This window comes from Mobula birostris, chromosome 1, assembly GCF_030028105.1.
Source record: "Mobula birostris isolate sMobBir1 chromosome 1, sMobBir1.hap1, whole genome shotgun sequence".
Lineage (NCBI taxonomy): Eukaryota > Metazoa > Chordata > Chondrichthyes > Myliobatiformes > Myliobatidae > Mobula > Mobula birostris.
Window position 1 is genome coordinate 92,774,662 of NC_092370.1, and position 26,970 is coordinate 92,801,631.

Consider the following 26,970-nt stretch of genomic DNA (forward strand, 5'->3'; position numbering starts at 1 on the left):
AAAAATAGTCAGAAGTTAAAGGATTGGGAAGCTTTGAAAAAACCAACAAAAAACAACTGAAAAAAGGCAACACACACAAAATGCTGGAGGAACTCAGCAGGTCGGGCAGCACCTGTGGAAACGAACAGTCAACATTTCGGGCCAAGACTCTTCATCAGGACTGAACAGGGAAGGGGCAGAGGCCCTATAAAGAAGATGGGGGGGGGGGGAGGGTGTGAAGGAGAAGGCTGGTAGGTTCCAGGTGAAAAACCAGTAAGGGGAAAGATAAAGGGGTGGGGGAGGGGAAGCAGGGAGGGGATAGGCAGGAAAGGTGAAGAAAGAATAGGGGAAAGCACAATGGGTAGTAGAAGGAGGCGGAACCATGAGGGAGGTGATAGGCAGCTGAAGGAGGGAGCAGAGTGAAACTGGGATGGGGAAGGGAGGGGGAGGGAATTAACGGAAGTTGGAGAATTAAATGTTCATTTCAAGGGGCTGGAGACTACCTAGACGGTATATGAGGTGTTGCTCCTCCAACCTGAGTTTAGCCTCATCATGGCAGTAGAGGAGGCCATGTATGGACATATCTGAATGGGAGTGGGAAGCAGAGTTGAAGTGGGTGGCTAATAAGTATCAACTTAATAAGTATTTTGCATCAGTCTCCGCTGTGAAAGACACTAGCATAACGCGAGAAATTTGAGGCTTGATGATCTTTCAAGAATCATTAGCCAATATCACTCCTCTCTTTAAGGAGGAAAGCAGAAGAAATTATACGCTAGTTAACCTTACTCTCTGGTAGTTGGGATGATATTGGAATGTATGATTAAGGATGAGTTTTCAGAGTACTTGGAGGCACAAGACAGTATAGGCCAAAGTGAGTATGGTTTCCTGAAGGGAAAACCTTGGCTGACAAACATGTTGGAGTTCTTTGAGGAAATAACAAGCAGGATAGACAAAGAAGAGTCAGTGGATATTGTTTACTTGGATTTTCAGAAAGCCTTTGACAAAGTGCCACACATGAGGCTGCTTAGCAAGATAAGCGCCTATGGCATTATAGGAAAGACTCTTAACATGGATAGAAGATTGGCTACTGACAGGAGGCAGAGTAGGAATAAAGGAGACCTTTTTGGGTTGGCTGCCGGTGACTAGAGTTGTTCTGCATGGGTCAATACTGGGACTGCTTCTTCTCATGTTATATGTCAATGATTTGGTTGACAGAATTGATGGCTTTGTGGCCAAGTTTACGACCGATATGAAGATAAATGGGAAGGCAGCATCTGCACAATCTCTCATCTCTTATAATGCCAGACATTACAGTTTTTAAATGGGATATCGACTATATCGCTATCTGCTCACTTAGGTCGACATGAAAATTGTTAAAAACAATTCCCTGGTTTCCCAGACACTGCTTCTCACTCAACCAAAATCTCACAGGTTACGGTTACGGACTCCGCAACCCCCCAGGTCATAGGGGCACTGTATAGATGGACACCTCACCAGTTGCCTCCGATTACCTGGATATAATATTATTAAATATTTACAGCCCACCTTACTCACATTAATTTGTGCATTAAAATGTTACATCTATGTACAGCAAAGTACCTCAATAGATACAAATAACTTGAATTGTCTTCATGTTGGGTCATGACATGAACTTACTGGAGGGTCAGTAAGACCAAACACGTCTCGAACATCTCGGACCGGCTGCTTGCTCCTTCTCCTCGTGGTCTGAGTGTAGGTGTCCAGTCGGCGCTGGACAGCTGCGGCCTGAGCCCGGGTCAAGGTGGACAGCAGAGCCATCCCATCCTCTCCAGCAGCACCCGAGACAAGAGTAGATAATCCCACCTCCTGAAGCCACTCTGCTTCCATTTCCCCTTCTGAAACACAAGGCATGTATATTAACTGGAAAATTCAACACTGAATAAGGGAGGCATTAAACAACTGAAAAAAATAAAATCTTCAGAATGCTTCAACTTGTGTGTCATGGCATTGCTGCACATCCTGTATTGCCACAATGTAGCAGCCTATGGCCCAAATAACCACTTCCAGCATTTGTGGTGGAGACAAGGCTCTTCCCGACCCTCTACATCTCGCCCTCTCAATATACTAAGCATTTAAAAGAGAGAATGCAGGATATCCTTTTGGGAAAGATGGGGTCCTCCATCAGAATATTGTGCACGATACATCTTGACACACAAAATTAGTGTTATTAAAGAATTTCCTACCTTTCTTAATATTGCAATTTGGATTTTCCTTGGAAGAAATGCAGAGCAACTTTATCAGAGCGATACTTGGAGTCCAAGGACTATTGACCAAGAGAATTCATATTAGCTAGGTCTGTGACAGCTTAATTTAAGAGGCTAAAGAATAATTCAATTTCTTCAAGGTACAGAAATGTAGAAGTGTTTTCCATTGGTTGAAGAGATCCTATCTAATAACTGGAACCATGTCTTCAATGTGCACGATGTGATGAACACCAACATTAAGGCACTGATAAATTTGATTCATTGACACAAGCTCAATTGTTAACTTTAAATTGGTAGATTGTGGCCAACCAACAATAATAAATGTTTGGAGAGGAAAGGAGAGCATACACTGTTGGGCCAAACATCACCATGATTTTAGTGGAATGCACAAGGGATCAAATTACCAATTTATAGATCACTCCTAGTGTAGGCAAACAGCAAAAGAGCCCTAGGAGAGTTGACGAAAAGGTGAGTAGGGATTGGTTGTAAGAGCTACATGACAAAGCTGGGTGATGGGATTAACAGGATTCTTCTGAGAGTTGGCATGAGCTCAATGGGATGAATGGCTTTCTTTTGTATCCTAGTGAGTCGGCAAAATGTTTCACTGAGTCAATATTTAACTTTCCTCCTGAGCCACACAAGACAACATTGGGACAGATCTTCCGGTAATGGGGCAACCAGAACAGCATATAATACTCTAAGTACTGTCTGACTAATGTTTTACGTAGCTGCAGGATGACCTCCTTACTCCCACACTCAACATTCCTACCAATGAAGGCAGGCATTTCATACACCTCCTTTACCACCTTATCCACTTGTGTCGCCACTTTCAGCGAACTATGAAACTGGACCAAAGATCTTTCTGTACCTTAGAGCTATTAAGGAGCCCATCATTAACTGTATACTTTTTCCTGTCATTTGACCTTCTGAAGTGCAACACCTCTCACTTTCCCAGATTAAAGTCCACCTGCCATTTCTCTGTCCAAACCTATGAATTCTCTGATCGTTCTTTTCTTCATCCACAAGTGCAAAAATCTTGGTGTCATTCAAAAACTTGTTAGTATGCCCACCTACGTCGTCATCCAAATCACTGATCATATGACACAAACAACAGAAGCCCATTCACAATCTTTGCACAACATCCTTGGTCACAGCAACACACACAAAAGGCTGGAGGATCTCAGAAAGTCACGCAACATCTATGGAGGGAAATAGTTGGCTTTTCAGGCCAAAGCCCTTCATTGGTCCTGATTGTCTTGGCCCGAAGCACTGACTGTTTATCCCCTTCCATAGATGCTGGCTAACCTGCTGAGTTCCTCCAGCTTTTGTACATGTTGCTAAGGATTTCCAGCATCTGCAGAATCTCAAGATTTCACCCAGGTTACAGACCTCCAGTCAGAATAACAGCCTTCTGCGCCTACTTTCTATCTTCAACGGGAAAGCCAGCTCCAAATCCAAACTTGCAATTTACCCTGGAGCCATGTACATCTTTATCTTTTGAATCAACCTAACGTGAGGGACCTGTCAAATGTTTTTCTCAAGTCCACCTGGATAACACCCATTGCCTTACCCTCATCAAGCTCAATCAAGTTTGTAACACAAGACCTGTCCCACCACAAAGCCATACTGATTCTCCCTAAATAGGCTATACCTTTCCAAATGTATATAAATACCGGCCTGTTGCTAATGAGGACACCATGATCCTTGTCAAAGCCCCAGCATTCTCCTCACTTGCTTCCTTCAATATTCTGGGATATCTACCTTAATATTTTCCAGAAGACCCAGCACTAACTGCCCCTTAATCTCAAATTATACCAACAGGCCCACTCTGCTTTCACTATCCTCCAAGTCCTTCTGCTCTGAAAATACCAAAACAAAATACTCATATAATACCTCAGACAATTTTCTCTGATTCCAAACACAATTAGTAATCCAGCTTCTCCATTACATCCAAAGAAAGTAACAGCAACATAGGCAGTATGGTTAAAAATAATTAACTTGGCTGTCCCAAATAGTGATGCACTAGCGTAAGAATCTCAAAGTACAGTGTAGAACCACAGTTTAAATATATAATAGCCACAAGTGCTTACTACTCCTGAATATAGTTCTTCCTTTCTGTACATTGTAGAATTAAATATTGAAGATGCATGGCAGGAATGTGACACTGGCAATAAATGGCTCAGGATTTGATCTTAGTATTTATTGATTCGGAGCAGCTTTCTACTTGTCAAAGTGTAGAACATATTTTCTACTTTCATTTGTGATTACATAAGGTTGTGTAAGTGGTGTGAAAAACACCTTTACTTTATGAATCATTGGGTCTTTCTTTTACTGATGCGTTAAACCATATATCTACTGGTGATCACCATGACACTCAGCTCTAGAACTCACCTTCAGATGGCTTGACTTCCACTAGCGTCTGTTCCTCTTGTCCATTCTGTCTGCTCTCCTTAATACTTCTCACTTCGCTCCAGAAGTCTTCCATTGAGGAGCTCTCCACAGATTCCTGAGATATGGAACGGCCAAATACCTGTGGACACTGTAGCTCACGTGAAGCAGATGAGCTCATCCTTCTGAAGCGTAGCTTCCTGCAGGGAGAATAAAGGGGCCCTTTAACTGAAGGCTCATCTTCATTCACTACAGGCTACAGCACTGCAGAGAAAGTCACACAGCTAGTGCCTGCCCACAAAAACAAAATCCTGACTGTCCAGTTCACTTCTAAACTTGTGAATTAGCAAGTACAAGACACCGTTAATTTCTCATGAAGATATTTCTTATGGCTCAGTTTTATTTCCAAAGATTCTCAAACATTACGTACTCAATCTCTTCTGGAGGATTACAAAGGGTTCTTTCCTCTCTTCAACAAGAGAGAAATTCAGCCTAATTCAGCATAACCCTTCAACAAGCTCAAAGCAACACTGGCAAAACCCTAGAGGGAGGCTATCTAACCCTTTCCAAATCAGTGAAGTACACAGCATGGAGGAAACTAAAATCTATTCAAATCAGCACAGGTAATTTGAAAAGCTGAGCATATTGACCTTTACTTTATGAATCATTGGGTCTTTCTTTTACTGATGCGTTAAACCATATATCTGCTGGTGATCACCATGACACTCAGCTGACAATCATGACATTCATTGATTAACACACGCATATACTCAACTACTATTGTAATTTTAAATACACAACACCCATGTCACAATTGGTTGACACAATTTTATGTCTGTGATTAACAGAGAGAACAACTCACCCAGCAGTAACTGTGGAGGATGTGCATTAACTTTGACTAGTTTTGTGTTCTTAACTTCACCCCTAAAATTCTGCCTCCATCATTTAGACCCTGCCCATATTCAGCAACACAAATAACTTCATTTGATCAGTTCCACTTAATAAATTAATAATAATTGTGATTTTCAGGGACCACAAAGAGGATTACAATAGTGGTAATGATCATTCACTATCCAGGACATGCCCTCTTCTCAGTCCTACCATCAAGGAGGTGATAGTGTTGAGAGGAGAGCACGTCCTGGATACCCATATACAACATCTTAGGGAGAGGTTCTTCCCCTCCACCATCAGATTTCTGAACAGTCCACAAATCCATTCCTCACCAGTCCATTTGTGCACTATTTATTTGTTGTAACTTATAGTCATTTTTTTACATCTTGAACTGGACTGCTGCCACAAGCAATACATTTCATAGCATATATCAGTGATAATAAACCTACTACTGATTCTGATGCTTGAATATCAGCTCCAAAATTAAATAAACTCAATTTGTAGAGACATTAGTGAGGAACAACCACAGAAAACTTCTCTACCCTTTGCACAAACAAGAGAAAATCTGCAGATGCTGGAAATCGAAGCCACACACACAAAATGCTGGAGGAACTCAGCAGGTCAGGCAGCATCTATGGAAAAAAAGTACACTCGATGTTTCGGGCCAAGACTCCTCTGAAGTGTCGTGAAGGGTCTCAGCCCAAAACGTCTACTGTACTTTTTTCTATTGATGCTGCCTGGCCTGCTGAGTTCCTCCAGCATTTTGTGTATCCTTTTCACAACAGCCTTATCAGCATTACCATTCAATCATCATAATTAATTCAAGCTCCAAGCCCAAAGCAAAGGTGACAGCAAGCAGGAAACAGTGAGAGAAAGAGAAAATCTGCTACAGCAAATTAACGAAACCACTTTGTTCTGAGGAGAAAAAAAATAGAAAGATGCTTGCCTCTTTCAAAACTGTCTGAGAATGAAACCCTTTCAGTTCTGCTTCTCCTTGAAGTAAAGCTCTATGTGTTGACCAAAACGCCTTGCTGTTGTATTTATAATTCTGAATGATGACAGCTGAAGTTGTTGCCTATATGCCCATCAAAGCAACTGTGACAAAGAACACACACAAAAGCACACACAGGTCTGACGTGCAATGGCTCAGCGAAGTGGCAATCGGGATAATGCGTCAGTAGATGTGAATTGTTAGGAGTTAGATGACAAAGTTGCGAAACAGCAACTTAGGATAGAGCTAATGGATGACAACTTGTGACTTAAGTAATTGTGATAAGGTACTGAGGGTGAATAGAGTGAAGATAAGTAGGTACACAACTATGGCTAAAAACTCAAGAGCAACAACAGCAGCAGCCTTAGGTTTTGTGTTTCTGTAAAGTTGTTTGGTCCCTCTCTCAAAAGCAGTGATATCTGGTTGAGTTTCAGGATGCAGGCATCAGTGGCAAGGCCAGCACGGATATTACTTTTGAGATGGAGATGGTGATGGGTCACCGTTATGAACTACTGTAGTCCACCCAGTGAATGTACATGCACAATGCTGTAAGTCAAGCGAATTCCACAATGTAGATTCAGCAATGAAGGAGTGACAAAATAGTTCCAAGCCAGGATGGTATAGACTTTGCAAATATCCACTGAGATACCACACACAAGGAACATGCATTCACATTCTAGATTTAATGTTCAAGCTGAGAAATAATTTCACCAGCCACACTTGTGTTGTAAAGTCACATTTGCTGCATCAATCATTTAGTAGTAAGCAACAGTTGTGCACCCACTAATTTATGCTAGATCAGCATCTGACCAAGACCAGTATTTTCTCACCATTGGTGCCAATCAATGCAGCCTCAACTCACTACCCCACACTCCTACTCACAATAACTTCTGAGGCATTAACTTGCCCTACTCTGTACAATCAACAACACAGGCATATCACATTGACCGATGTCAAACAATTTCTGTGCTTACCTGCAGTAATCACTGAACAGCAAAGGACATTCAAAAAAGACCAATAATTCCATACACTAATCCCACTGCAGAAAGAGTTAAGGTAATTTTCTTACACCTATTTGTGGTCTAGACCAACTCCTGTAATCACTTATTCAGGAGCTCTGGCACGCTGCTACCTCACGAACAATGTGAGCCAAGAATTACAGCTGTGTCCTTATATTGGTGGGTCAATCAATCATCCGAAAATTTCCAACACCTGTTATACATTACCCTACTATTATTTCTTATGCCAATGTTTGTATGCAGATTAGATGCTTATTTTCTTTCTCCCAATTCCCTCCATTCACAACACCGTTTCCATTGTTAGCCTTTCTCTCACTATCCACCTTTCTTGTTCAAGCACAAACACAAAGAATACATTTTTTTATTATTTGTTTTCCAAGATCTGAATATTGCTGGCAATGCCAACTTCTCCACCCATCCCTAATTTCTTGAGAAGGTGGAGGTACCTGCCTTCTTGAATTGCTACAAACATCAAGTCCCTCGTGCTTGCTCCACCATTCAACGGTCAGAATTTAGTTCTTATATTAGCACTACTTTTCTTGATCTCCTGCATATCCAAATTACATCAATCCCTGTCAAGTACAACACATACAGAGACAGAAACAGAGCAGTTGTGCCCTTTGTTATATGAACTGGATGCATAACAGTTTGATCACATTGCCTTAAATGAAACCAGTCTTTTTTTTACATAGTACTAAGCACACATTACCACAGTCGAAGCATGCAACTGAGGACAAGGTTCAACCCAACTCTTTTGCCTATTATCACATGCCCCCCCCCCCCAACAACCTCAACATCCATCCACAGAATTCTTGGATTCCTGCAATTCAAATGCCCAGCATGATCTGCATTGCATGATACCAGACAAACACATGCAAGCTTCATTTTTAGGAGTCTCTTATAAATAGAAATAGACCAAGCAGTTGTTCACTGCAATATTTTAAGAGAATCCAGTGCGTCTGTGTTGGACAATAAAAGGCAACCCTAGATATTTGACTACTTTATTTTATAAATCACAAGTCTTCTGACCAGAAGTACTATTATCCAGTGCAAGGAATTGAATCCCGTGTCTGCTCCGCCACCAGTAAGTTAGTTTACCTCAGCACTACTTCTCTGAACAAACTTCATTTTTACTCGATTCTCTTAATATCCAAAATTCTATTGATCTGTATTGGTCTGTGGAATCTCAATAACTGAGCCTCCATAACCATCCACACCACCCCACCACCCCCCCGACCCCGGTTAGAGACTTCACTCTCTGAGTGAAGGAACTTGTTTATTTTTATTTAGACACAACACAGTAACAGGTCCTTCCGGCCCAATGAGACTGTGCTGCCCAATTACACCCATGCGATCAATTAACCTATTAACCTGTAGGTCTTTGAAGGTGGAAGGAAATGGAAATACACAGAAAACCCATGCAGTCATGTGGAAAATGTACAAACTCCTCACAGACAGTGGAAGGAAACTAGTACAGGGTTATAATCTGCAAGATATATAATAAGGGTGTTGGAATACTCCACTTGCTGGATGAATGCGGGGCCAGCAACAATGCAGAGGCTGAACACTGCTGAAATCGCATGTGGAGATGTCAGTCAGGTACACCTTTAGCGTGGCCACTACTGGAGAATTCAGGAGTTAATGTCGATCCTTAACTACCCTTAAATTGGTTCCAGGCCATTTCACCGTATTGCTCTAAAAATTTGAAGTCATATATTGGACAGAGCAAATAGGTTTTTACAACAATAGTCATTATTGATTCTAGATTTTATTTAAAAATACAGATGAGTTCAACAACTGGATTTACATTCCCCACCTGCCTTGGTGAGAATTGAACATTCATCGCTGGATCACCATTGGATCGTTCATTTAGCGGGTTCTATATATCCTGCCATTCCCCACCATAAACAATGAGGCTGTTGCACTTGCATATTCTCAAGATAAAATCATCTGCCTAATGACTGAAGGACTGTACTAATAGATCCACAGAATCCTCCTCTGTTTTTCATTAATCGCTTAACATCCACTGAGACTGAAAACAAAGCAAATTGTAGTCACAATATTGACTTTTATAACAACCACATAGTTATCCATCTCATGACAACCAGAGGATCAATGCAGGCTACCTGTGGAGCTATAATTTATATTACTCTTACCTAAAATCTTCTGCCATTGTTGAAAATCCAGATCTCCGGGGTTGTATATGGTGAAAGACCAACAGAAAAAAGATTTAAGGGCGGACACCAAAGTTCATCAACACAGTTTCATAGCCTAGTTACATTTTTGTATTACCCACTGCTGCTAATTATATTGTTTATCAATAAATGATCTTTCATTAAAAGCCTATCCTTGCAACCTTTCTTACCAAAGCAGCAAAATAAAGTGAAACTATGTATGTCAAGGCATCAAAAGTGTAACAATGGTTAAACAGCCAGTGGAGTTGCTGTTTTACAGTTCAGCAACCTAGGTTTAATCCCGACCCACCTCAGAATCTAACTTGTTATGATCTTGCACCTTATTATTCACTACTTTCTTTGTAGCTTTTACACAGTATTTTAAATTGTTTTACCATGTTCTACCTCAGTGCACTGTGTAATCATTTGATTGGAATGAACAGTATGCAAGACAACTTTTTCACTGTATCTCAGCACATGTGACAATAATAAGCCAATTCCAGTTCCTTGGGGTTCTGTCTCTGTAGAGTTTGCATCTTCTCCTTGTGTTTTAAATTTGATGCCCTGGTTTCCACTTGCATGCAGGTTGGTAGGTTAATTGGCTACGGTAAATTGCTTCTAATACAGGTAGGTGGCAGAACCTGTGGGAGCATAGGGAGAATATTGTCGGTTACAAGGAAAATCAGGGAAGGAATGGGATTGTTCCAAGACCTGGCACAGACTCAATGAACCAAATTGTTTCTTCTGTATCATAAGAATATCAGTTACATCAGTGACTATACTTTCAAAATACTTAATTCTCTATAAACCAGTTTAAGACAAATCAAGAGCATGGAAGACGGGACATAAATGAAAGCGAGAAGAAATTAATTTTTGACCACTGGCAATAAAGTAGTTGTAAAGTATCAGTTAGCTATTGCACCCTCCTCAATGCTACCAGTTAGTAGGAGCTTGCTATCTTTAAGTTGACTGCTGCAATTACCACAATGATTTCACATCAAAAATTGGCTCTCAAGAGAACCAAAGTTATTAAAGGAATAATATAAATACCAGTCTTCAATATTTCTTTCCTCTAGACTAGAAAATACTAGTCTGTAATAAGCAGTCAATACAATGTTGCCTATTTTACACAACCAGCTGCAGTTAAATTTATAGCAGGGTAACGAACAGTTTACATGTGACTATATCCATTTTACATACATACTGCGCTTTGTGTCTAGCTGCTGTTCACCAAGAGCAGTCAACATTCACATTTTGACGTGGTAGTCCTGAGAGTCCAACTCCTTCTCTTTCATTCACACATCTTCAAGATATTCCATTCATCACTGTGTTAACAACAGTGCTTACAAGTGAACAAATATCAGCACATTCAGTCTGCAGCCCCCAACCACTTTACCGTCTGTGATTTGACATGCTGGGCAATACCGTCTCCTTTTGATTTCTAGTGATTTAAAAGTAGAAGAGTGATTTCAGTCCGGGCAATGGCCATAACACTAAATTGGCTTCAGTATCTCCAGGCGATGGATCTTATAAATATCAGTCTGTGTTTCCTCTGCTGAGTGTGATTCAATGACCTCTTCAAAGTAGTTAAAAGAGGATCAGATGCAGTTTTGGTGACTATCACGTCAAACAGTCTGTCTACTCTGCTAACGATAACTGTCCATGCTTGATGATGAAGTACTGGAATTTGGTGCCAGAAAGACAACAGTGTCCCCAAAAGACTATGCCCACATATGATTCACTATGTTCAGAGAAGGAAAGTATCCATTATGAAGACAAATAAAAACCTCTGCAAAAACATGTTATGTGGACTATAGAAGAATGCAAGATAAACTCTTGAGAATCAGTGAGAATAACATTATATTCTGTTAAATATTGAATATAGTAGAAAACTTCCTTATCCATGTTAACTCTTCAACTAAAGTGCCAGAAAGCTTTCATTTGTCATGAATTAATATTTACATTGCTTACATTGCATAATTTGTAGTCTCTCCATTTTTTTTGACTTGGTCACTAGACACATCAATAGTGAGATACCGTAGTGTACTGTAAATTGAGAAGCTGTTAAGCATGAACATAAGAACTTGCATCATCTATCCAAGCTATTTGACCTAACAGGTCAATGCTGGTGTAAATGGTCCACACAAGCACCTTTCCATCCTGCTTCACATCGCTTTGTCAGTAATTCCCAACATTGCTTTCTGACTTCTGTACTTATGTAACCTTCAGCTTTTAAATTCTTGGGATCAGAGATTACAATGTATTGTGCCCCATAATGACAACTGTCTTTCCACTTCTTGTTTCATATTTGGTGCATTTGCACACCTGCTCCTTAATGCAAACATCTAATAAGCCAATCATTTGGCAGCTATTCAATGCATAGAAGCAGGCAGTAGTAAAGAGCTTCACTTGTTGTTCAGACCAAACATCAGAATGGCAAAGAAATGCGATCCAAGTGATTTCGACTGTGGAATAATTATTGATGCGAGACGGGGGTGGGGGTAGGTTGTTTGAGGTGTCTCAGAAACTGCTGATCTCTGGGATTTTTGTGCACAACTGTCTAACGTTTACAGAGAATGGTGTAAAAAAAACCATCCAGTGAGCGACAGATCTGTGGGTGAAAATGCCTTGTTAATGAGAGCGGTCAGAAGAGAATAGTCGTGTTGACAGGAAGGCAACAGAAATTTAAATAAGAATGCATTACAGCAGTAGTGTGCAGAAGAGCATCTCTGAACAAACAGCACAGTCGACCCTTGAAAAGGATGGGCACGAACGCACACTGAGGAGCCACTTTATTAGGTACAGGAGGTATCTACTAAAGTAGCCAATGAGCATACATCACACACATCTGTGAGCCACTGTTTTCTAGTCAACCTCCGCTACAACCCCAACCCCTTCAATTTCCACAGTTCTTTAAAACCCATGTTCAATATTACATATCCTTTCTAAAAAAAAATCTATTTCTTCTCCTCTTGTAAATTTAGAGGAGGACAGAAACTGAACAGGTAAAGTTGACAAACAATTGTACCAATCAGGAGCAAGAAAGATAAATTGAGTTCTTCAAACTAGCTCCATCATTTGGTAAAATCACGGCTGACCTGATTATATTCTTAACTCTGAAACCTTGCCCACTTGCCTTTCTCTCCCTTACTTATGAAGGTTATTTACCTCAGACTTAAAATAACTCTGTGTCCATCACACTTTGAGAAAGAGCAAAGACTCAAGACGAGGAATTTACATTATCTCCGTCGTAAACCTTAAACAGCAATTCTTTGTTCAATATCCACAAGAGGAAACATATTCTCTACATTCACCTTCTTAAGTCTCCTCTCAGTATTCCAGTGAAGTGGTTCAACTGCACTTCAGCAGCGAAGGCACAGGCTAATACAATTAGCTGTTAGTAGAGGAGGTTGCCACTGTCCAACAAGAACACCAGGTTACTGCATTCTGAATGCTACATGATAATATTTGCTCACCACTGGGTAAATATCAACTTCACTAGTTACAACAACAGAACAAAGCCCCATAAATCAAACAACAACTGTGAAGAGCCAACAAGGTTATTCCTATCCCATGTCAATTATGAGGAACCTACCCTCAGCATCAGTAGAGAAAGCAAGTACATTTACTTTAATAATATAACGTAGTTGAATCAGACAATGAATTATACAACAGACTTTTTCCCTTCTTCAATCTGCCCATACATTAATTAAAAATATAAATTATACTTAAAAATTAAGCTTAGGCAGATACAAGTTATGGCTAACAGTTCGAGCTGGAATCACCAGTATTCACTTTCCAACTCCAACGGTCACAATTCAAGCACCATCAAATGAGGACGTTGTGAACTTCCTATCACAGTCGACCATCTGAACATATCCCAACAACTGGAAACAAAGTTCTCAGCTAGAATCCAAGACTCCATGGGGCATTGGGCAGAGCAAATCCAGAAGATACCGAGTCATAGAACAGTGCAGCACAGAAGCAGGCCCTTCAGCCCATCCATTCCATGCCAAACTATTAATCTGCCTAATCCCATCAACCTGCACCTAGACAATTATCCTTCATAACCCCCTCATCCAAATTTCTCTTAAACATGGGACTCAAACCGACATCCACCACTTCTGCTGGCAGCTTGTTCTACACACTGAGTGAGGTACCCCCACATGTTCCCTTTAAATATTTCACCTTTCACCCTTAATCCTTGAAAAACTACGATTCATTGGACATGATCCACCATGTACGAAACCAAATTAACTATCCTTAATTAGTCCTTGTCAATCCAAATACTCATATATCTGGTCTTTAGAATGCGTTACAATAACTTACTCACTACTGATGTAAGGCTTACTGGCCTATAATTTCATGTCTTATTCTTAGAGCCTTTCTTGAACAACAGAGCAACTTTATCCGCCGTCCAATCCTCCTGCATCTCACCTATTGCTAAGAACATTTTAAATATCGCTGCTGAGGCCGATTCTATTTCTACATTAACCTTCCACAAAGTCCGAGGGAACACTTTGCCTGGTCGTGGGGACTTCTCCACACTAATTCAATAGGTTTCAATAGGTACATTTAATGTCAGAGAAATGTATACAATATACATCCTGAAATTCTTTTTCTTCACGAAAATCTATGAAAACAGAGGAATGCCCTACAGAATGATTGACAGTTAAAATGTTAGAATTCCAAAGCCCCCCCAGCTACCCCCTCCCACACACAATTTGCCTCAAGACAGCAGACACCCCCTCCTTTGTAATCTGTAAATGGTCCATGACCTCACTGCAGCTTTGCCTAATTCTATCGACTCTGTGTCCATCTCCCAGGTAAACACAGATGCAAAAAAAAATTAGGATCTCTCCCATCTCTTCAGACTCCATGCATTGATTAAAACTCTGATCTTCACAAGGACCAATTTTGCCTTTTGTCATCATTTTGTTCTTAATATATCGGTAGAAGCCCTTAGAATTCTCCTTCACCTTGTCTGCTAGAGCAACCTCATGCCCTTTAGCTCTCCTGATTTCCTTCAAGTGTCTCTTGCATTTCTTATATTCCTCAACTACCTCATTTGTTCCATCCTGCCTATACCTGCTCAGCACAATCTCTTTCTTCTTAACCAGGGCCTCAATATCTCTTGAAAACCTAGGCTCCATAAACCTGACATCCATACCTTTTATTCTGACAGGAACATATAAACACTGTTCTCTCAAAACTTCACTTATCAAGCATACCTTTGCCAGAAAACCACATATCCCAATCCACACTTGCCAGATCCTTTCTGAAAGCATCAAAATTGACCTTTTATCCAATTTAGAGTCTCAACTCAAGGACCAGACGTATCCTTCTCCATAATTATCTTTACATTAATGGCATTATTATCACTAGATGCAAAGTGTTTCGCCACACAAACTTCTGTCACCTACCCTTTCTCATTCTCCAATAGGAGATCTCATTAAATCCAGACTGTGGGAATTACTTCAATAATTTTAATGAGTTCAGTATTGAATTTTTAGGTGTCTCAACATCAATTGTTGAGATCACGAAGTTTTAGATAAAAAAAGGACAATACTCAGCCCCAATCTTTTCCCTTTTTCAGAGGTGTTGCCTCCACACTGCACTGCCTGTAACCCAGATGTTTCATACCATTCCATTGCTCTACTCAATCGCCAGAGCCAGAAAGAGATGCTTTTCAATTTTGACCAGATGTGCAAACATAAGGATATCATGCTAAGAGAGCCATCAGTGAAATCTAGCCCAGGGTTTACTACATAGTTAACATAGTTAGCGTTAGAAAATGTAATTTTGTGTGCCATTAGGCTAATCTAGATTCCTTAAGGTTGTGAGGACAAGCTCCCAATACCTATTAAATGCTCCCAGTGACGTGCATCTCAAATAGGCTCTCACAACCAAATCCGGCTCCTGGCCTTCATGTATAGCTTAGTTACTAAGCCCAGAGGAACCATTTCTACCGACAGGAGAAGGGGAAAAGACAAATTACTGGTACCTTAAAACCAGTCGCTTTGGGCAAATGGGGCATGGTTGGGAGTTCATCTAGAAGAAAAACTCTGATCTCAAACCTCTGCTGCCTTGCGGCTATACCCACTCATAGGGAATGCTTCAAGAGTACACCCTGAGGAAGAGTCCCGAGCTGGAGTCCCAAAGGCAGTCCTACATTGAGTTCAATGCAGACTGGCAACTCCAGCAATGCCACTGGTGCCAAGCTGCATCAGTCTCTGCCATTCCTTTGGATTCATCAGCTGCATGAGGGACTTGGGCAGCTTGCTCTCCATATTCTACTGCCTTGGCTTGCACATCACGTAGACAGTTAGGATATAATAACCATGGACAACCCTGGCTAATCTCTGTATGTGTATTAACACACCTCCATTGTCGGTGGCATGGTGGCAGAGCAGTAGATACTGTTCCTTCACAGCATCAAGGACTCGGGGTTGACCATGATTATGGGTGCTAGCTGCGTGAGTTTGCATGTTATCCTATGCAGATGTGAGGTTTCTGTTGGGTTCTCTGGTTTCTTCCCACATCTGAAAGCAGTGCTAGTAGTTTAATTGGGATCTGTAAATTGCTCCTTAGTGAGGGCAAATGGCAAAATAAAAATCAAAAATAAGTTGATGCATGTGTGAGATAGAACAAGTTTCAGTTTTATATGGAATTAAACTGATGTTGTGCTCAAATGATAGGTGACAATGCTTTCTAGGAGTCAGCACAGACCCAATGGGCTGAATGGCCTCCAGCAGAAGGTGATAAACAAGGAAGGATAGGGTTGCCATTCAATACTGTAGTCTGTCCACTCAATGTACTTTCTATCTGAAGCAGGAGTATAAATTAAGATCAGACGTGCAAATGAAAACAAAACATCATTCCCTTTAATCACAATTATATAGGGCGCTTAAATCCATAATATAGTAATAGGATCAATACAGAGGAATCCATTGACTTCTGCACGCAAGCTGGTACAAACTACAACAAGAAAATTATGGAGTCACACAGAAGCGTTCCTACTTTCTCCCTTGTGTTACTTGACATTGTATCAGGTTTTTTCAGAGGGATTCTTATTTGAAAGGACTTAAAATCAGGGTGCAACACTGTGCTTAACTGACAGGTGACAATATAGTTATTGCCTCTGACTCAGTGAAAGCATGGTACAGAAAAGCAAAAATCCCCTTTGATATTACTCCATTGATCCTTGCTGTAAAGCATTCGAATTCAGACGCTGAAGGTAGGTAGAACATATTCCCCATAGAAGAGCAGTTTAACAGCACTGGCAGTGTTGACAAGGACCTAAATCCATCAGATTATGTAGGTACAAACAGCGAAGCTTGGTTCCAAAGATGAATCAACACTCAGATTCTTGGAGTAGCAATGTTGGCAGAAACAAGACTCCACTTCAGTGCATCTACGTGCATCTTCTTCAGTATGTAGTCCTTCCATTAGTTTGAGAATGCTGTTGAGTGCAGCCCAGACAATTTCCCATAATAAAACAAAAAAAGAAACAAAAAGTTGACCTCACTGCCGATGAAAATAAATTTAATGTCACAGATTGCTTCTGCACCATGCATGATTAGTAGCCAGACATGATTTCAGAAAAGTTTGTTCCTTGCTAGAATCATTCACGCCTGTAAACTCTAACCAACCAGTACCAGGAAAAGTCACATATGATTATTTCTGAGAACTTCCCAGGAAATGAGTTGTATCCCTTCTTTTGCATTGCTACAATAGCTCCTTACAAATACTGTATGTGTTCAATTGCAAACTCTGGCACAATGCGACTGTTCCTAATACTGCCAGTTACCCCAAGGGTAATGCACATTTGAAGATAAACAATCATATCCAATGCAAGCTCATGTTGGAAATAGCTTTCTGGCAATCATTGGCAAAGTTATAATTTCCTAGACTTTTTGTTTATGGAATCTTTTGTACCTGGGCTGGAATCTTTACTTACTCATTAATGGAAGCAATGCCATTTCAAAAAAGTAGTTCATTAGGGATAGTGTACTGTAGGACATCCTGGGAACATGGCACAATCTTGGAGTTGGACCCAGTTCGACCACCTGATTTTTTCTTGCTTATCAGAAAGATCTTTATTCAGCAGGATCCAACATTTAGCTATCTATTCCTAATACTTCAGTGAATACCTAAGACTGGAACTTCAAATGAAAGTAGTAAAGAACTCGGCACCCTGGGATTGCGTCGTTTTACACAGCTTTATCAATGTCATTTGCTTTTCTTACAAAACCCAAATATTCTGAAACATAGAACAGAAAAAGCCTATTTTATGCATGAAGGTTTCACATATCCATTGTGGATTCTTCCTTGATTTAATATGCAGTATAAATATTTTTCCTGAATCTGTATTCATGCTTACCTTTCACTTGCACTGCCTTAACCTGCTAGCCTCCATTGATACCGTGACCTCTGCACTTCAGTGTAATAATAAACACCTATGGAATAATCAACCACTTCATTACAGCCTAGAAACTGGATCCTCTGACCCTCCTTTTTTCATGTGCAAATCACATGTTTAACAAGGTCTAGAACCTGCTGGTGACTACTTCCTGGTAGAACTGTGTCCATAGGGAAATTAGCTCAGGCACCTCTGTGCTCAATTCACTTCAGAGTGCCTGATATTTACCTGGCATCAGTTGCATATCTAAAGATGTCAGAACGTAGATGTTACACATTTTCTCTCTTCATAGTACAAGTCAAAGCCTTTGGGTTCAAACTACAAACTTCACTGAGCTTTTACATAAAAATGACAAGAGCACAAAAGCAAATAGCCGTCCAGTGAAGAGTCTCCATTGTGTCTGCATCTGTTTGCCTCTGCTTTCAATTCAGAGACCCCATAGTTTGATTCAATTACTGATTACAGCCGTCACGCATCAGAGCAAAATGCTGTGATCTCTGCCTCATGGATCATTTCACATCCAACTGAAGTATGGAGGCAATCGTGACACAGACTTTGATCAGTATAGATGACTTTGTGGGGAGTGCCCACACACACAAAGAAGATTCCAATGTAGTTCCTCCCCCACTACTTTCCCCCGGACTTCCTCTCTAATCTTTGATGCATACGAACTGGGGCTTCAATAGAGAGACATTCATAAGACACGACTCACTCCCTAGCGAAGAACTCAGAAGTCAGGATTGATGCAGACAGCTCACATTGGAAACTCCACTGGACCTATTTTACTTCAGGACTTTGGGAGCATATAATCATTGCTCTATTTTATCTAATAATCACAGAAGAAGAAGGAATTGCCTTTAAACTCATGAGAGAGCATAGGCCATCAACTTTTTGCTGTTGATGTTTCTGTAGCAGGCAATTTCATTTTTACGAGGTCAAGTTGCTAGCTCGACGCTCAACCCAGCACAGATGGAAAACGTGCACGGGAGCCAGCTGGATTCGAACTCGGGACCTTCCACCCCAAAGTCCAGCGCTGATGCCACTAGCCGGCACTTACATAATAATCATAGTTTAGATAAAATCGTGGTTATTTGTGGGGGCTCCAACAAAGCACAAAGCGCATATTTAGCACTACGTAAAGGACTAAAACCCAATTTGTCATACATGTACTGAACAGGTTCTTTTGAAACATTTGATCAAAGAGATTCATAATATTTTTGTTGAGAGTGATTGGTATTTATTAAAATACTCCACAAACTGCTTCCTAAACTCTTCCTAACAGCATAATACACATCCCGGCAGATAAGTGTTTAACTCAATCTCAAATTAAATGAACTAATACCTTTCCATTTTCTGAGGTTAGATTGCCATGTATTAGCTGACAGTAGTCATATGAACACAGAAATCAGAAGTTGAAGGAAACCATTAGGCCTTTCTAGCCTGCTCTGCCACGTAACAAGATCATGGGCAATCTGATCCTAGTGATAAATCTGCATTCCACAGTGATCTTTCATAACCCCTGCTTAACTACCTCAGCTTTTAAAATATCTTAAAAAGGTGCAAAAGGAAAAATAGGCACTGAATGGAAGCATCTTGACATGTTGCATGACAGCAGTGCCCAGGATTGCAAGAGGCCGCAGAGGGTTGTAGACACAGCCAGCTTCATCATGGGCACAACACTCCTCACCATCAAGGGGATCTTCAAGATGCAGTTCTTCAAAAAGGCGGCATCCATCACTAAGGACTCTCAACAATCAGGACATGTCGTTACTACATTGGGGAGGAAGCACAAGAGCCTTAAGACCCAGACTCAAGGACAGCTTCTTTATTCCTCTATCAGATCCCTGAAAGGCTCTTAACTCACAAACACCACCCTTTTATTTGCACTATTATTTTTTGTAATTTATCGTAATTTGCACTGTACTGTTGCTGCAAAACCACAGAGTTCATGATAATTAACTAGCCTTTGATTCTGAAGAGTGAGTTAAAGCTAGCCAGGTATGTAAACACAAAACAGAAAGCTTTTCCTTGGATGTTTACAGAAAACTACTGAGCATTAGTCTAATAGAAAGAAAAGCTGGGGAATTAATAGTAGAAAACTGAAGATCGCAGGTGAATTAAACAGGAATCTGGGAGAAGTTGATAGGAATGTGAGGAAAATAAAATGGGAGTCAGTATGGGATAAGTATAACTGGGCATTTGATGCCCGGTACAGACTCATAGGCTGAAGAGCCTTTTACAGTGCTATACAACTCAATAAACAGGTATCTGCACTAGAAGAACGTACAAGCAACATCTTAGAAGTAGCTGTACATTGAGAGTTGAAACTGAGGGAGCAAAGTCAGTGTAGAGATAGTTGTAGCCGCATGCTGACAAGCCTCTATATCCTGGTGGACTTTATCCTGGGGCCTTAGACAAAGTGGCTTTGTTGATGCATTGGTTTTAATTTTACCAAATTCCTTAGATTCAGAGAAGAGATTACTAGGTTAGGAAGTAGAAAATGTCATTTCTTTGTTCATAATCAGGGAGATAAAATTCTGGAAACGACGGGCCAGTTGGCTTGCCATACAGAAAATATCAGCTGATATTAAGGGCACAATAACAAGACACTTTCAAGGTAATTAGGCATGGTTTTTCAAAATAGAATTCATGTTTGACAAGTTTATTGGAATTTTATTAAGCAATATATATGCTGTAGGATAAAGGGGAATAACTAGATAAGCTATACATAGTTCTCCAGAAGATATTTAATAATGTGCCACAAACATTATTGCAAAAGTAGGTGAAATGCCACAGAGATCAGTGTTGAGCTTTAACTTCTTTCAAGTTATAAAGTTGCCCTGAATAAAGCCATGGAAGGCACGATTACCAAGTTTATTGATGACAAAGTGGAAAGTAAGTGGGCCAAATGTCCTGCTCAGTCTTGTGCTATTCTAAGTTGTGGAGAGGACACACGTCTTCAAAAAGGATATAGAGTCAAAGAACACTACAGCACAAAAACAGGACCTTCATCTCATCTGGTCCCATCGACCTGCATGCAGACTATAGCCCTCCATACCCCTCACATCCATATACCTATCCAAATTTCTCTTAAATGTTGAAATCAACCACACATCTGCCACTTGTACTGGCAGCTCATTTCACATTCTCACCACCATCTGAGTGAAGCAGATCCCCCCCTCACATTCCACTTAAACGTTTCCCCTTTCACTCTTAACCCAAGAACTTTAGTTGTGGTCTCACGCAACCTCAGTGGAAAAAGCCTGCTTGCATTTACGTTATCTATACCTCTCATAATTTTGTATACTTCTACAAATCTCCCCTCAATCCTTCACATTCTAGGGAATAAATTCCTAACCTATTCAACCTTTCCCCGTAACTCAGATCTTAAGTCCTGCAACATCCTTTTAAATTTTCTCTGTACTCTTTCAATCTTATTTACATCTTTTCTGTAGGTACGTGTCTGAAACTGGACACTAGGCCCTAACAATGTCTTATATAATTTCAGCATAACATTTCAACTCTGGTTCTCAGTACACTGATTTATGACAGCCAATGTGCCAAAAGGTTTCTTTATGACCCTATCTAAGTTCAAGGAATTATGGATCTCAAGGAATTGTGGATCTGTATTCCCAGATCCCTCTGTTCTACCACCTACCTCAGTGCCCTACTGTGCACGGTGTAAGACCTACCCTGATATATAGGTAGTTTGGGGGGGGGGGGGGGGTGCAAAAATTCGGCAAGTACAGTATAATATGAAAAAAATATAAAACTGCCCATTGTGGTGGGAAAAATGCAAAAGCATATTATCATCCAAATGGTGAGAATTTGCAGAGATTGGAGGTGTAGAAGGACTGGGTATGCTGAAGGACAGTTTATCTAAAGCACAGCAAGTAATTAGGAAAGCCAACAGAAAATCATTGTTTTTTGCTGGGGAATTGAAAACAAAAGTAGGGAGATTATGCTTTAGCTACATAAAGCTTTGTTGAAAGTAAGATGGGAAACTTTATTTTCATTATTTAAAGAAGGATGTTATTGCATTGACACAGCTGGTGGCATAGTGGCATCAGTGCAGGACTTCGGGATGAAAGGTCTTGAGTTCGAATCCAACCGGCTCCCCTGCCCCCTGCACGCTTTCCACCCATGCTGGGTTATGAGCTGGTGATTTTCTTTGGAAACACACCCGGCGGAAGGCAATGGCAAACCACTGCTGTAACTTGCCTCGTACATCAGAAAAGCGTGGAGGGAAATCATCCGCTAATCGGAGAAACTTCAGATGCAACGTACCTTTCCTTTCCGTTATTGCATTGGGAACATGGTAGAGAAGTTTTGCTAGACTAACACCTGAAATAGGCAGCTGCTTTATGAAGACAGGCTTCTATGCACCTGAGTTATGAAGAAAGAGGGGCGATTTGATAGAAACAGGACAACGTGGTGGATATGGGAAGGATATTTCTTGTGAGAGAACCTAGAATAGGGTGGGGGAGGGATGGAGGGTGTCACCGTTACAAATTAAGTGGTCACTCGCTGAAGATAGAAATGATACCAATTCTCTCCCCTCAGTCCCAAATCTTTAAAACACTGATCCCTGAAAGGACTGTGGAAATAAAAGTACTTCTGATACAGTTATACCCAATGCTAAAATGAAGCTTCCCAGATTAAAGTTATTCAATAATGAAATATAAACCGTTGGTCACCTTGAATTGTTAAGGGCTAAGGAAGTTCCAGAGCCACAGGGAAATACTGAGGATTTAACTGGTCGGATTGGGCTTGCAGATGGGCAGAATGGTCTTATTGCATGCTGCAACAATTCTCTTTAAACAGACCAAAAGGATGATAATAATATTAATAATAATAATAATAATAGTAAAATAAGAACATAAGAAATAGGTGGACAACTAGGCTATAAGGCCTATCGAGCCTACTCTGAAATTAAGATCATGACTGACCTGGCATGGATGCTGCTCCATCAACCCGCCTTTTCCCATAACCCTTAATTTCCCTCTATGTGGGAATCTATCCAATCATGTTTTAAATATATTTAGTGAGGCAGGCTCTACTGCTTCTCTTGACAGAGAATTCCGGCTGCACTACACACTGAGAAAAGCAGTTTCTCCTCATCTCCTTCCCAAATCTATTCCCTTAAAGCTTGACATTAATGTCCCTCGTTCTAGTCTCACTTGCCAGTGGCAACAATTCCCACCTCTATCTTATCTATCCCTTTCACAATTTTATATGCTTTTAATATTTCTATAAGATCCCTTCTCATTCTTCCAAAGCTGCAGCTGACATCAAATTCACATTCCCCTACAGTTACTCATCTCTCTTACATCAATTCCTGTTCCCTTGCTACATTTGTTTGTTTAATACATAATCAACCCAAGTAAAAACATCAAACATACAGAAGTACGGCACAGAAGCAGGTCCTTTGGTCCACTCTGCCTGCACCAAACATGATGCCATCAACGTGTGCACAGTCCATATCCCTCAGTTCCCTGCTTATCAGTGTCTCTGTCTAAAACATCACTATCATCTCTGTTTCTACTAGCTGTCTTGGCAGAATGTTCCAGGAATCTACCACTTTGTGAAAAAACACCCTTGCCTCACACATCTCCTTTGTCCCCAGGTCATTTAAAATACCTCAATAGGGATATCAGATCTCAAAGCTCCTCTGCACAAAACAACAGAACAAATTTTATGCATAATAACTCGAAAGCTCAATAAATAATTTCTGACAATGTTCCACTTCAGACAAATTTGAAACCCTAATATTAACTACAATGCTGTTCACACAATTACAGATAAACATATAAAAAGATTGCCAAGTCAATCATTACCAACAGGCTAGCTTGAATTGTTATATTTTTAATACAATTTGCAACATAATATCCGATCAACATTTTCAATTATAGATTATTCTCAGAATAATCTTTGCATGTCATATATACAACAAAACTTTATCATAAGCTGATAAAAGAAGCACGTATGTCCCCTTCACTCACCATCAGAGATGTTGCAAAAAATAAAGCTCTGCATTCTTCATTCCAGCCAGCATTTCTGCCAGCACTTTTATAAAGCACTCTCCATACTCCTATGAGCCTCAGCTTTAATCAGACAAATTCAGGCCCAACTCCCATGGGCTCCACTAAACTGCTTCCTCAACATAAAGAGCACTTCATCAGAAAAACTGGCCCTTCAAGAAAGACTCTGCCAAGCCTTTGTCCTGTGGCAAAAGCAGAAGCAAATTAATTGAGATCAACTATATCTCATCAGGGTAACAGTGTGTTACAATGCAGCTGCTGGTCTCATTCTCTCCAGTTCAATTACACTAATGTGGTAAAATCAAGACTAATCTCACTTTCTCACCATCTTTTGAATTACCTTAATGGCTGCCCTTTACAGTTTAAATGGATTGCAGCTTTGCACTAAAAGCAAACCACACATTCGAGTCCATCTGAACAGCAGTGAAATAAAACTAATTTGGGGTGGAATTCAAAAGAACTTAATGCTCGACCCATCATCTACCAGCTCCTGAGGCAAAGGTTTTGGTGATTAGCTTCTCAGTGTGCTCTTTCGTTTAGGAGGCTCCATGGACAATTGCACTTCCATCGTGAAATTGAGAAAGCAAATCCAGTCACTCAAGTGCATTGCAAATCAAGTGAGGTGAAAAAGAATGCTTCATGTTTTGTGTGTAAATCTTTTGTGTAAGGTCCATACCCAAAATATTTCAGCTGTTGACTGACGTACAAGTTTCCCGTACTTTGTACTTCAGTTGATCTATTTCAATCTGCTTTTCCCCAACTTATAAAATGACATCTTTTTCAAAGTCTGCACCATTCCTTACAGTGCTGTAAATATCCATGAAACTGCACCGTGGCACAAGCTTTAAAAGGAATTCTGACTTATTTTAAGCTCCATTTGGGATTCTACCAACTGCAGCTGTGTCATTTCTTTGAATTGTTAATGTTAATTGTGCCCATATACTCTGGATGATGAATATGGAAGTATTTACCATTCTTAATGTGCTTTTTTAGTTTTGCTATTTTTGCCTATTAATAGAACCAAGACAGAATTATTGTCTTCTCTAGTTTGGTTACATGGATGTTTCATGTGTTATACAGTATCCTATTAATAGCTAGGCATTGTCTGTAATTTATGCAAAAAGTTCACAACCTCAGTGTGTTTGAGCTAAATAAAAGGCCTGTTTATATATTAAATAAGGACACATTTCAAACCAATCAATATAATTTGGGTGCAAAAATTCCTAAAACAAATTGGAATAGTCTATTGTTGGTTTTGCAGTGTTACTGCACCACACTACCTGTAGTCTAGCAGCTGGGACACAGCACAAGCACCATGGGTTTTGCCGACCCGAGGAAATATGCAGATGCTTGAAATCCAAAGTAACACACACAAAACACTGGAGGAACTCAGCAATCCAGGCAGCATCTATGGAGAAGAGTACAGTTGACGTGTTGGTCCATGACCCTTCATCAGGAATGGAAAGAAAGAGAGAAAGTCAAAATAAGAAGATGGGGGGTGGGGAATGGGAAGAAGTAGTACAAGGTGGCAGGTCCCTACATGACTCCCTCGTCCAGTCGTCCCTCCTCACTGATCTCCCTCCTGGTACTTATCCTTGAAAGCAGAACAAGTGCTACACCTGCCCCTACACTACCATTCAGGGCCCCAATCAGTCCTTCCAGGTGAGGCGACACTTCATCTGTGAGCCTGGTGAGGGTCATTTACTATATCTGGTGCTCCACTGTGGCCTCCTGTATATCAGTGAGACCCGATGTAGACTGGGAGACCGCTTCACTGAGCAACTACACTCCATCCCCCAGAAAAAGTGGGGTCTCCCGATGGCCAGCCATTTCGATTCTACATACCATTCCCATTTCAACATGTCAGTCCATGGCCTCCACTACTGTCATGATGAGGTCACACTCAGGTTGGAGGAGCAGTAACTGAAATTCCATCTGGGTAGCCTCCAACCTGATGGCATGAACATCAATTTCTCAAACTTCTGGTAATTGCCCACCCCCCTTCATCATTCCCCATTCCTGTTTCCCTACTCACCTCATTTCCTTACCTACCCATCACCTCCCTCTAGTGCTTCACCTCCTTCCCTTTCTTCCATGGTCTTCTATCATCTATCAGATTCCCCTTCTCCAGCCCTTCACCAATCAACTTCCCAGCTCTTTATTTCACCCTCTCCCTTCTCTCAGTTTCACCCACCACCACGTACTTCTTCCTCCCCTCCCCCCACCTTTTTGGTCCAACTTCTCATTCTTTCCAGTCCTGATGAAGGGTCTCGGGCTAAAACGTCGATTGTTTACTCTTTTCCATAGATGCTGCCTGCCCTGCTGAGTTCCTCCAGCATTTTGTGTGCGTTACCTTGGGTTTTGGCAAGCTTCTCAAAAAAATGCAATCTTGATCCCTTTTAACTTTAGTGCAAAGGGACAACTTCTGTATATCCAAAACCACTTTGTTAATAAAATATAATCTCTAGAGCAATTTAGAAGACAAGTGAAACAATTCATGCATAATCAAACTTAGTGATGTTGACTGTGAGATAAACTTTGATTAAGACGGAGGGTCAAAACGAAGAGAAAAAGCTTTGGTTACGGATTTATCCAGTCTAGTGTGGACGTAGCCTCAGGATAACTTGCTTACACTTTAAGATAGCGGCAAATAATATTTACCATCCTCCTGAGAGTTCGCACGGCATAGTCTTAAAGCCTCATTCAAAATGCAGAACATCCACTGATGCATCACCTCCCTCATATTGCTGTACGTTTTGAGTTCTAATACAATGGATATGATGGATCATTCAGCAAGGTTGTAGTTAACTACTTAACAGCAA

At 40.6% G+C, this 26,970-nt stretch overlaps 1 protein-coding gene across 10 annotated transcripts in view; it reads right to left on the bottom strand.

Moving 5' to 3' along the window:
• arhgap28 (Rho GTPase activating protein 28) overlaps nucleotides 1-26,970 on the bottom strand; it is a 227,636-nt gene that overhangs the window by 67,178 nt on the left and 133,488 nt on the right. For 7 of the 10 annotated variants that reach the window (XM_072259288.1, XM_072259280.1, XM_072259275.1 and 4 more), the window contains 2 exons: nucleotides 4,614-4,810; nucleotides 1,636-1,853 (listed from right to left, as the gene is read on the bottom strand). In XM_072259288.1, coding sequence (XP_072115389.1) covers nucleotides 1,636-1,853; nucleotides 4,614-4,810 — 415 coding nt within the window. Of the gene's footprint in view, nucleotides 1-1,635; nucleotides 1,854-4,613; nucleotides 4,811-7,466; nucleotides 7,508-7,561; nucleotides 7,587-10,090; nucleotides 10,181-26,970 lie in introns of those variants that run through there. The other 3 variants (XM_072259317.1, XM_072259322.1, XM_072259329.1) reach the window with 3 other exon arrangements.